Source organism: Formica exsecta, unplaced genomic scaffold, assembly GCF_003651465.1.
Source record: "Formica exsecta isolate Colony F162 unplaced genomic scaffold, ASM365146v1 scaffold395, whole genome shotgun sequence".
NCBI classification, from domain to species: domain Eukaryota; kingdom Metazoa; phylum Arthropoda; class Insecta; order Hymenoptera; family Formicidae; genus Formica; species Formica exsecta.
The window spans coordinates 843,469-855,591 of NW_021851188.1; the positions used below are offsets into that span (position 1 = coordinate 843,469).

A 12,123-nucleotide genomic window follows, 5' to 3' on the forward strand; every position below is an offset into this window, starting at 1 on the left:
TCTGATTTTATAAATAGAGGGTAAAGCTTCACATTATCAAAAGTCGTGAGACATGATCCTTTCTAAAAAAATGTCATAAGAAATACTGTACACGAGAAAAATATATCTCACATATTTGGATTCTCAAGTTGCTTGTTTCTATTATCAAAAATATATTTGGTACCAAATCTATTTATCATAAGTTTTATGTTTGAAGAGACAATGGCGAGATAATATTTTACTCTCACAAAAATTGAAATTCTAATGGGAAATATTAATAACAAAAATAAATATCAAATTTTTAAAAATACAATACCGCATAGTTGCCTCGAATATTGCGTAACTTGCAGAATATCCGTATGCTTAATTTCATGTATCATGGATAGACAAAGATTTTCTTCATTGTTACAATGCTATTCTTATAACTCGACACGACTCGTTGCATAAGAAAGGATTTATCTCAATGATATCCTTGACCGAATTATCATAGCATAACAATTTTTCATGGAATACAAGACAAGCGAAAATTATTATATATATAATCACAATTTTCGCAGAAACTCGAGTCATATTATATGCCTTTAATTTCTGCAAAGATAATATTAATGTAAAAAATTTTTTTCCGTTTTTTTCACACCGTAACGAAAAATTATTAAATCTCTTGTCATCTTATAAGAAATTTTAATTTAAAAAAGAAACACTATTAATAAATATATCCTATTTAAAAACTTTTATTGCACTTATGTAAAGTTTTTTTTTTTATTATTTAACGAAAAAAGATTACTACTTTAGAAGACTTTATGATAAATCATAATCAATAATACTTTCCACTTTTTTTTTTTACGCAAAAGCGGAAGATCTTTCGGCTTATCGTAAATAGACACAAGAGAGAGGAAGAGAGATAACTCTTAGAATAATTACAGTCCTCTATTTATTTATTTTCACATATAAAACGTATCAAGAAGAACGGATAGTGCGACCGCGATTTTGCGAAAGCTTCCCGTTGCTCTTGCTACATCTTCTATCGCGAAACCATATATGTGTGGTATAATATAAAAATGACTCTTCCTAAAAATCCATAATGAGTATCTCCGTTTCGTCCGGAGTTATAGAATACGCTTGCTTTAATCTCTCGATGCTCTCTACTTATTTGTTATCAATACGTAATAATATTCGACACTATCCTGTAGAAGTCGCTCTCTATATCTAAATATCTTCTCTATACATTCTCTAAGCTTTAATTCCATATATAAATTCCATGCGCCTTTTTTTTACATTATATATTCTCATTAGATTAGTTTATAATATAGTCCTGCGATTCTGTAACGATATCCACCGGCGTTACTACACTTTCTCGCAATCATTCATATATGTATTATACATGTTAATTATTAAACGTATTCATGCAAAATACGCTGTGCATATTTATAATTAAAATTTACATAGAGAAAAAAAAAAATAATTGAAAGACTGTTTCTGGGCAAGCAGAGAATAACGAATGTTTCGTGCACATCTTTTTAACAACGAATACACATATTCCAATTAAATAAACTCACGAATAGAAAAGAATATATGGAAGGATGATGAGAGCGATAAAAACGCATCCTCTCACCGCAATCGTTTTATGCGTTTCCTTTGTTGCTCCCGGTTTATTCCGCGCTAACAAGGAAACTTTCGGAAGCCTCTTCGAGTTTCGCAAGCTCCGCGCGGATTTGTCATAGAGCAGCACGAAATGAAAGACCGTCATTTTTTATTTTCTAACTGTTCTATGAAAAAAAAAATCCGAGCTAATTAAAACCATTTCGCTTTCGAGGTCTAAGATAATTAGAGAGGTATCCGAATAGCTTCCTTCTATCATCTGCGCTTGTGTTGTCATCATTACATAAAAATACCTATTATGATTTAAAAATCACGTTTAGCAAAGAACCTCTCTTTTATCGCGACAATTAAATAAAGATGTAAAAGATTCTGTTTGTCTAAATCGAGCCACAATGTGTATAACAAATGTTTCCGATTAATTCCGTTCGGAGAATTTCATAGGAGTAATTTTGGAAATAAAGTCAATATGTTTATCGAATGTCCGAAAAAAACGAGGCGCGCCCCAGAACATATGCATTAAATCACGTTATCGGAAGGAGTTGCTCTTACGAGTGCGGGCTCTGCCGCGTAGAATTATCAGCATTAAGATGAAGATTAAGAACGATTTTCGGATGTTGAATACTATGTATCACAAATAGTAGGGCGCGAAAAAACGAGGACCCGCAAATTTATTATTCGATATATCAGCCAATCATTAAAAAAAGTACATATGTATGTGTATGTAAAATATATATATATATATATATACAGTATAAATATATATAGTAATTAGGGTGATAATACGTACGGGCGAGAGAGAATTCTAGCCTATCGGAAACGGAACTCCGTTGAAGGAACTATATTTCTCGATAACTCTGCATCCGTCAAGTCCTGACGCAAAATCCGTCCGCGCGCGAGATTTACATAAATCTCTTAATATAACGCTTAATATATAACAATTTATTTGATAATTGCGGTATGATAATCAAGGCCGTCGAAGCTAACAGTAGAATTGCGATATCAAGCGCATCTTATCAAACATATATAATTCCTCTTTTAACGTTATACACAATTATATTCGCCAGAGAATCTGCCTTTCTCGATAATGATATACAAATGTCATGTAACAAATGTTATATAAATGTTAATTAGAGTAGTTTGCGTGAACATTAGGTAAAGATAATTAAAGTTGACATAATTCCTCCCGTCCCCTTCGTTCTATAAAGAAAGAAATGTGGATTCAGTCGGACTTCACTTTAATTTATGTATCCACGGGAACGATAAATATAGAAATATATAAATACGTATTATCTCGTGATAAAGCAACTCCGATAGAAAGTTTTCATTATAAACCGTGTAATGATAAAAGCTAGCGCTTTCTTTGCCCTCAATTGAGCAATACACGTCGCGGCGATTGTCACTCTGCGATTTTGGCGGTTATTTTCTGTTTGGAAACGAAGAAAATTACCAAGAAGCCAGATATCAGCATATAATCGAACTTTCAAGAAAAAAGCTAATTAACTTGCATATATCTATAATAATTGTTATGGACTGTGTCTAATGAGTAGCGACTTAAGCCTAAATGGACAAGCTCTCTTAAAAAATAATTATAATCACTGTATAAAATTACACTTTTTTAATCTCGTGCGCATATCTCATCATCGTCGAAATTACGGACGTGCATTCCTCATTCTTCTCGCTCTCGTCACCAAATTTAACAATGTCTCGTTCGCATATTGTCATTCTTCGTTTTGATTATAATGTGGTATTTCATTTCGTCAAGAGGACTAATAAAAATAGATACGAGACGCGTCCCGGAAGCTTCTGTAAATTTAATGTTAACAGAATTCTTTTTCACAGAAGTATCCTATCGAACAAAACTTGTTAAAATTTCGGTCAATTATTCCGGAAATGTATTGCATATGAGCATAAGTCGCGTTTTTTCTATCCTTATTTTAAAAAAGTGCACGATTGATACATTAGGAACAAAAACGGCACGTAGGCGCGTATTAACGTTCCATAGAGTGGACACCAAAAAACGACAATGTAACAATTTAAAGATTTGCATTTATACGCTGCGCATTTATACTCTCGCATTGTTATCCAGGTACGCATTCGACATGACGCAAACGATCTCTCGTTAAAAATACGTAAGACACTATACAAAGTCGCAAAAAGTTTTAATCGAACTCCATTTTCCTTTATATATGGCTTATAGGAACATCCAGCTGTGTGCGGAGGATTTTTTTGCGCGTATCAAGTGCGATTATCGCGCACGCGTCTCATCTTCGCTCGCATCAGTCGCGATTTTCATGCGTTTCGGTGGTCTGCCGCGTTTCCTCTTAACTACGGTACTCACGGCACAATCGACGATCGGTTTTCGTTTGACGTTCGTTTTGAAGACAGTTCCAGTCGCGTCAGTCTCGATGCTTCTCTCGCTTTCGGTAGTCTTCCTCGTACGTCTAGGACGTCCGGCTATTCGCTCCATCTCGTCGAACTGCGCCTGTAAGCGGCGCGCCAATTCAAAATCCTCTTTCTCTTGCAGCAACAATCGCTCGATCTGTTGCTGTTCCTCGATCGCTTCTTTGTCCGAGGGCAGCTCCTTGACGCAAGTTCCGACGACGTGGTTGCTCTCCGGAACGCACTCCTCCGTCTCGTCAGAAGACTCTGGTGGCGAGTCGTAGTTAAACCTATTGTTATTCTTGTTGCGCGCCCCGTCCGATACGTGATCGCTCGACTTGGAGACCTTCGTCAAGTTTCGCGTAGACTTCCTCAGATTCACTTTACCATTCGTGTCTGAAGAAAACTCGATCCTCTCCAGAGCCTCCGTATTGCTTTGAGAAGTCCTGCTGATTTTCCTACGCTTCGTTCTTCTTGGCCCAGAATGTTCGATATTCACTTCCGCGCTTTCTTCGACCGTCGAGAACGAAACATGATCCGTTGCGGAACTCTCGTCTCTCCTCTCAGAAAATGTTTTCTTCTTCATTGCTGCTCTGCTTTTTTTAGATGTATTGGATTCAATTTCTCGTTTCGACGTTTCTTTTTCCATGTTTTCTTTCCTTCTTTTAATCCGCTCCGCTATATTTTCGACCGCTACGTCATCGCGATCGCTGTCTTGCTCGTCGTTTTGCGGACTTACTTTGCCGAATGAATCCATCGGATCATCCTCTTCCTCGTCTATCACATTCAAAGTGAGTCCAGCTGCCCTCTTATTACTCCGCAGATTTCTATTCCCCTTAGATTTTACTATCATACCATTTCTCACGCGCGTTCTCCAAGATTTACGAGTTTTTTTCGCGTCTGATTCATCGTCCAACTTTTTGCTCGTTTTAAGGCCATTAACTATTTTGTTTGCGTTCTTCGTATAATTTTTGTTGCTGTCGAATGATGGTTCGGGCACAAAATCAAGTCGACGGATAACGTCGTTTGTTTGAGGTTTTGTCATCGACTTATTCGAAACCGTTTGAGAATGGTCGAGGGACGTCGACGGTTGCTGATCGATTAGCGTCTCCTCTAGATTGTGCGCAGCTTGCTTTTGTTTTGCGTCCTGTTTTATTCTACCTGTAATAGAATCATTAAACGGTTAAATTAAATAACCCATATTTGCATAGTCTTAATTAAGTAATTGTTCATGCATAAATAACGTTTTACGCGTGTAAACGCCTATAATTTACCTCTGAAGGCGCTCCAAGAACATCCAATTATACGTTTCATGTGTGTCGGCGATGGAGGTTTTGGCACTGCATTAAACGTTTTCTTTAAAACAGGAATCACTCTAATCAATTTCGGATCTATCTGTTTCCCATCTGGGAACAAAAAAAGATGTTTTCTATGTAAACATTTATCACATTAAAAAAATATAGGTACTACATTTTCTCTCTTTCTTTCTCTGATAGATATATACCTGAAGAAACTTTTAATTTCGTTCTCGGTACCGTCTTGATCGGTTTGAAATGATGAATCTCCTGATTTATGCTGTCATGACTGCCCGAACTCTCAGCACTCCCTATTCTTTCGTCATCATCAGCCAACGTCATACACACCTCTATCCCTAAACTCTTCTTTTTGCTGTTCACCACATCGCTCGGTACGCGCAACTCTTCTTTAGTCTCCGTCATATAAGCTTTGGATGTGGAACATCCGGGATCCGTGGAATAATTCGAAGTGCAAGGTTGGGTGAATTTGGATACTGTTTTATGTTTTAACGTTTTTGTGACAGCATTATATACTGGTATTTGTTTCTGACAACAATATTTAAGTGAAACTTTATGCATACTGGATGCATTTGCCTCATTAGAGCCATATATATTGGAACATATTGTCTCGATTTTAGATAACAGTGTCGTATTCGTTTGTCTTGGTTTTGTGCTGTCGCTGACAGACTCGGGAAGACTCATCTGCCTGCTTTCCAAGTGTGCAGCTTCGGTTTGTGGCGTTTCGACATTATTTACAAGCATAGTCTTAGTGTTAAACCTGGACGCGTCGAGAACATAATTCGATACCGATGTGTTTAAACATTGATTGTAACACTTTGTAGCTTCCTTGTGCTTCTTCACAACCTGCTGCTTTGCCAAGGTCTTGGCTAGCAATTGATCCTGTGCCAATTGAGCCAACAATAGTTGTTGCTCTTCTACCCGAATTTTCTGTATCAACGCCTCGCTGGCTATCTGTTCGGCTTGTCTCTGGCGACGCATTTCTTCCTCGGCCATTTGAAGTTGCGCCTCATATTCCCTGTGTATTTCTCCAGCTGCGCTGAGTATTCTTTTTGTTGCATAATCTGTGTGTTAAAGGAAAATACTCTTCCTTTATAACTTGTAACAAGATCATCCTATTTGATATAAAAAGCGCCACGTATTTCGCAATTATAATCACTTTACATTCAAACAACAAATAGGTAAAGAATAATTACAGTCGTTAACGCTCTTATTATTGTTCTTATTAAACAAAGCAAGGTTTTAGAAAGTTGAAGAAAGTGACACCGTACACATGTAAAGACATAATAACGCCGAAGGCACCAATAGCTTACATAATCCGTACGAATCATTTCGAAGAAAAATATACAAAGTGTCGGTAGAAAATACAAGTGAAACTCACCGCCACTGCAACGATAGGTTATGTTATATTTGTTTATTGCTGTGACGCGCGCGCGCGCTCGTGTGTGTGTATATGAGCGTGTGCGTCACTTACCAGCGTCCAAGCTGAGATCCCCCTCCTCGCCATTATGCTTGTTCTCGACCTCCTTCGGGAACTTGGCCCTGATGAGTTCCCAGAGGCCGTGGTTCACCAGGGTCTCCGACTTGGTCGCGTTACGTAGCCACGAGCCCACCCGGACCCGGCACAGGGGACAGCTCAAACTGTTGTGCTCGAACGTACCCTTAAGACAGCGCAGACAGAGGTTATGTGTGCACGGCAGCGTCACTGGCTCGATTAATATCCCACGGCACACCGGGCACATAAGATCGCGTAGATGCACTTCCGCGGTGGCCCGCGACGACAGATCCAACAACTTGGACGTACGCTTCAGATACATCTTTCCATATCTTCTCCGCGATTACGGCTACTGCACTGGGAACAACTACACTGTCGTCACCGTCGCGACGACACTTCGTCTTCGAGTGTGTGTCTGTGTGTATTGTATACACGATTCCGTCGTTCCGCGCGTCGCGAAACGCGTGGATCCGGACTGGTAAAACAGAGAAAGAGAGAGAAAGAGAATGTCCTCTGCATTCTTTCTCTCTTATGAAAAGAATATGGGAACAACTACACTGTCGTCACCGTCGCGACGACACTTCGTCTTCGAGTGTGTGTCTGTGTGTATACGCGATTCCGTCGTTCCGCGCGTCGCGAAACGCGTGGATCCGGACTGGTAAAACAGAGAAAGAGAGAGAAAGAGAATGTCCTCTGCATTCTTTCTCTCTTATGAAAAGAATAGCTATTATCGCGTATACATATAGAGAATTAAAATTGAAAAATTTAACATCTTGAATAATTTTTTAAATTAAATAAAATTTAATGTAATAAGATAATTAACATAAATTTCAAAATATTAGTTGTATATTTTGACTAAATGCATATTAAGGTATATATATGAATGGAAAAATGCTTTTCTAAGTTGTTTCCTTTTTTCTACACTTATCTTTTCTGTTTTATAATAATTTTAAAGAAATATCATCTTTTTTATTATGCAATATTAAAATAATAAGATTATTTGTTTTTATTGATATATGTATTAAAAAATAGTCATAAAACTTGTATTTAAATGTAACAATATAATTCCATAATAGGATATGTATATTTCTATGACATGATTCTTATAAGACTTATGGTCCAGAAATTATTTCATACAATATTTCTATGTGTATTTCTTTCTTATAACTTATTACTAGTATAATAAATTTACTTCTATTCGATTATTTGCACATTCTAGTTTAGAAATAATCCAATACAACAGTAAGACTTGTCCAAGTTTATCATCTAAATGGAACTCAGGATGTTTTATCTCTTCTATTTCTTCTCCGTTTCATTCAGAGAGATGGAGAAGAAAACGAAATTCGAAAGTGAAAACTTGGACAAGTCTATTCTAATCGATTAACTCTAAACTTACCAAAAAAGCAATGCACAAAGAAAACCTATTAAGAATTTTAAATAACAGATGAAATTGTAAAAATTTATCTTAATTGGTTTATAAATAGTGCGCGTTGATGTACTTGGAAAATACACAAACATGCAACGCGCATAAAAAGACAACATACCAAAATATATATCAATCTTCTATGATTTTATGTGAATGTAACATTTATCTTCAATTCATATAAAAACGAAAACATCATAAAGAAATTTGCGAATAAAAAGAACAAAAATATCCGCCTATCATAGTATCACGCACACAACCACTTTTATAAAATATTTAAAATTCACGTTTATATATTTATCGAGTACATAGCCTGGTATCAGATATCTCTGCACTCTGCATGACATAATTTTAAATAGTAGCACTATGGAAGCTTCACATTTCTTTATTACGAGAAACGATTGCATTTTTGCATGTCCTAGTCGTCACACATTCTGACATATTCATGACATACAAATGAGTAAAATCCAATCAGCCTTATCGGTGATACCTCTTATTAATCCGTCTATTTTGCTTTGGCTGAGGGACGATTTCTTAGATTTTTCTTCGTCGCCTGATCTACCTCCGGAAGATCGTCATCTTCGGATAAGGCGGATTTCTTACCTGCAAATATACGCATGTCTTAATTCCAAAAATAAATTTTGACACTCCACATAGATAAAATCAATAATAAAACATAAAATAATAATAAAAATTTAAATAAAATGAAATCGTCCTCACCTTCTCGCTTTCTCAGCTTTTGTTTCGGCTTGGTTTTAACGACAACGGGCGCAGCATTCTCACGCGCGCGCTTAATTTGCTTCGCGATGAAATAGTACAGGAGGTAAGCTTGGAAGAGCGAAATAATAGATACCGCCGAGAATTGCACGGCAGGAGTATTGAAATTGCCGGTGTCATAGTCGAAATTGAACTCCAGCTTTCTCAAACCGTACAAAAATACAACAACCGTAAGTACGATGGTCGCAAGGCGTGCGAACGCATATGTTGAATTAGCGATGAGGAATGATACTGTAAACATCATATAAATATATTTAGAGTTCATGTTATATAAACACAATAACTCAACTGTTGGCAAAGGTAACTTACATTTCGTTCTTTTCTCCTTTTGACTAATAAAGTGAACCAATCTGGCTCCATGTAACAAGGCATCTGCCACATAATGGAGAGTCAACAAAATTACTGCTAATTGTTGGAAACTGCAAAAAATAAATATTTATTATAAACTGGGGAAAAAAATTTAAGAAAAAAGTATGCATAGGACATTATTATATAATAATTACTTAAAGAAATAAGCCGCAGATGTAAAGAATAATCCAATAGTTGCATGGAGAATACGTTGTGGGATATCTTCTTTCTTGACTCGTTGGAAGTAGAGCTCGGGATAACAATGTAACCAATAAGCAAGCTGGCCAATAAAGAATAATTTCAAGGAGAAAGACATTGGCGCTGGGTATTCTTCCCACAATGCCCATATGTTCAAAAGCATATTTTCCCTAAAAGAAAAACGTTACACTTTTAATATATTTGTGTCTGAAGAATTTGTTATCCAAAATTGAAAATTATAAAATATGAAGATTTCTCTTTATAATTAAAATCTATGTTACCTGATGATAATATCAATGGCCCATAATGCAGATAATGTATAAAATACTATCAATTGGCTGGACTCGTTAAATTTAGAGAGTTTGACTTTACTGAGATGGAGACGTTTGGATATTTTCTGTGAAGAAAAATAAATTTTTCCAGTAACAAACTTTAATGCATTTTTATACTCAGTATATTTCATATTTGACAGGTACTTTCAAAATCGACAATACGTGATTAAAACTATAGGAAAATATAATAATTTTAATATATATAGAATAGATTTCCGCGTTAACAAAAAAATATAAAAATAAAATTTTATAGATATTTTAGAAGAGGATAGAAGACACGAATATTTGATATCATCTTGTTAAATGTTTAAGTAATTCATCTAATCGTGTCTCAAATGACAAGAATGACAAGCATCTTAATAATAATGTACCGAGAAAAACGATAGCTAAATACAAGAATTAATTGAATTTTACCGTTTTGAAATATTTAACATTTTATAATATAAATCAGTATATTTCATATTCGACAGGTATCTTATATATTACTACTTACATCAAATATATATTCCTGAAGCACTGCATGCATTATAATGGTTATCAAGAAGTAAAAGAATACTGCGCAGGCGTCTTTCCATCCTGTAGCATACTTTATCAATGCTGTTGGATTTTCAGTGGTGTTAGTCACATTATGATGAATAGCAATAAACAAATATGCCCATGGCGAAGTAACCTGAAAGAAAATAATTATATTTGATAAATTTGATGTAACAAAAATAATAAAGCTAGGGAGAAACGCACAGCTGTAAGAATAATTTAGTCATTCTAATAAGACATTTTACTGATAATCTTTTTTTCCAAGATTAATAATATAGAATCTCCAAAGTAATTTTGTCTAATAACATAATACAGTTATAAATGTAATATTAAATAATCTTTATATATATGAATATATGTCACAATATTTTTTTTATAATGATATTTAAAGAATGATAAATTAGAATACTATTTAGGAGTACAAAATGTCTTCACAAATCTTATAAACAAATGTTTACTAAAGTATCTAGCAGTCCCAATTAACATTAACAATCTAACATATGGTCATCCTATTTCTCAAACTTCTTGAAATTTTTCTAATCTAATGCAAGATACAGAGAGACAAAGCTTGAATGTGAACGATTCATGCAAATACAGTTATTTTCCAAATCGTTTCACTCGAGGGAATCGGGGTAGCCACGCAAACGTCCGAAGAAAATTGACAGATCAGAAACCGACCTGCACCATCAAGCCGATCACGAAGACCATAGCCACGCAGGAGACGATGTCTGCATGGTTTTGTATGACAAATTCATGGCTCAGTATCGGCGGATTCTTGTTGGAGCTCTTGCGTCCCTTCACCGCGACCATTTTGTCCCAGACGAGCGTATGTTCACTGCACGGCGAACGCGGCACGACAGAACAGACTTCGGTGGCTTCGCCGCGGAAACCGGGCCACTCTACGCCACGCCGCTTCGCCGTGGAAACGTCACGCGCGCGGTGGCCAACACGCTGAGCAATGTGGCGCTCGCTCCTCTAACCTGTTGGCACCGCGCAAGTCGCATTGACGATTGTATGTTCAGGACATCTCAGGGGAAATTCATTCCTAGCCATCGCGCAAGAATGCAAAAATTGTATTTATTTCGACAGAATATATTGGAGTTGTAAAACGAGACGGACAGATTTGCGGGAAAAAGGCAGGAATTATGATTACGATCTGGACGCTCGTTTGACTTCTAGTGCGACGCATTACCCAGCATACCTCACGCGAATTCGAACTAAAAGAAAATCTTGCGCGTATAATGATGGATTATTGCAAATGAATAAAAGTTAAAGTCGAAAAGAAAAATTGTGCTCGAAAATCATAAGCGGCACACTGAAAATCGACGTATTAATGTGCGCTGCGCTCATAATTTATAATTTTAATTTTTGTTGCTTTGATTCGTATTAAAAATAATAAATTAGTAAATCACGAGAAATATGAGTTTCGATAAAGGCCTACCATAGCGATACAATTATGCGTTGTTTACCAAAAGTTGATTAATTGTTAATTATAATGATCATAGCCATTGACGAGATATTGTTAAAAACAACCAGCCTTACAGAGATATCTACTCACATAGATTGAAAAATCCGCTGTACGCTAATGCTTTCTCAGGAAATACAATGACCAAAGTAAAAAGTAATAAACATAGTCGATAATAATAAAAATGCAGTTACTCGAGAAAAAAAATATTACATTGGTATATATATATATATATTTATATTAATTTATTACTTATATTTATATTAAATAATTATTTTAAA

The 12,123-nt window shown here is 35.9% G+C and overlaps 2 protein-coding genes across 2 annotated transcripts; both read right to left on the minus strand.

The window, feature by feature from the left end:
• Positions 1 to 2,310: 2,310 nt before the first annotated feature.
• Positions 2,311 to 7,164, minus strand: LOC115239841. Its single transcript, XM_029814625.1, has 4 exons — positions 6,745 to 7,164; positions 5,462 to 6,334; positions 5,232 to 5,363; positions 2,311 to 5,118 (listed from the first exon to the last, which is right to left on the minus strand). The coding sequence occupies exons 1-4, from the start codon at positions 7,085 to 7,087 to the stop codon at positions 3,824 to 3,826; spliced, it is 2,643 nt and encodes an 880-aa protein (XP_029670485.1). The 5' UTR covers positions 7,088 to 7,164; the 3' UTR covers positions 2,311 to 3,823.
• A 603-nt stretch (positions 7,165 to 7,767) lies between these two features.
• Positions 7,768 to 11,359, minus strand: LOC115239831 (translocating chain-associated membrane protein 1). The gene is made up of 7 exons (XM_029814616.1): positions 11,056 to 11,359; positions 10,337 to 10,513; positions 9,793 to 9,908; positions 9,469 to 9,681; positions 9,275 to 9,384; positions 8,909 to 9,196; positions 7,768 to 8,791 (listed from the first exon to the last, which is right to left on the minus strand). Exons 1-7 carry the CDS (start codon positions 11,185 to 11,187, stop codon positions 8,694 to 8,696), a joined length of 1,134 nt encoding a protein of 377 aa, XP_029670476.1. The 5' UTR covers positions 11,188 to 11,359; the 3' UTR covers positions 7,768 to 8,693.
• Between the last annotated feature and the right edge of the window lie 764 nt (positions 11,360 to 12,123).

What these genes read in the sequence shown, in the direction of transcription:
- LOC115239841 (XM_029814625.1), bottom strand. Translation starts at nt 7,087, where the DNA reads ATGTATCTGAAGCGTACGTCCAAGTTGTTGGATCTGTCGTCGCGGGCC. An exon ending in GGATCTCAGCTTGGACGCTG is followed by an intron (nt 6,335 to 6,744) that starts GTAAGTGACGCA and finishes TTTAACACACAG; the next exon opens with ATTATGCAACAAAAAGAATA. An exon ending in GAAATTAAAAGTTTCTTCAG is followed by an intron (nt 5,364 to 5,461) that starts GTATATATCTAT and finishes TTTTGTTCCCAG; the next exon opens with ATGGGAAACAGATAGATCCG.
- LOC115239831 (XM_029814616.1), bottom strand. Translation starts at nt 11,187, where the DNA reads ATGGTCGCGGTGAAGGGACGCAAGAGCTCCAACAAGAATCCGCCGATA. An exon ending in TTCAGGAATATATATTTGAT is followed by an intron (nt 9,909 to 10,336) that starts GTAAGTAGTAAT and finishes TTTTCTTCACAG; the next exon opens with AAAATATCCAAACGTCTCCA. An exon ending in AAAGCTGAGAAAGCGAGAAG is followed by an intron (nt 8,792 to 8,908) that starts GTGAGGACGATT and finishes GTATATTTGCAG; the next exon opens with GTAAGAAATCCGCCTTATCC.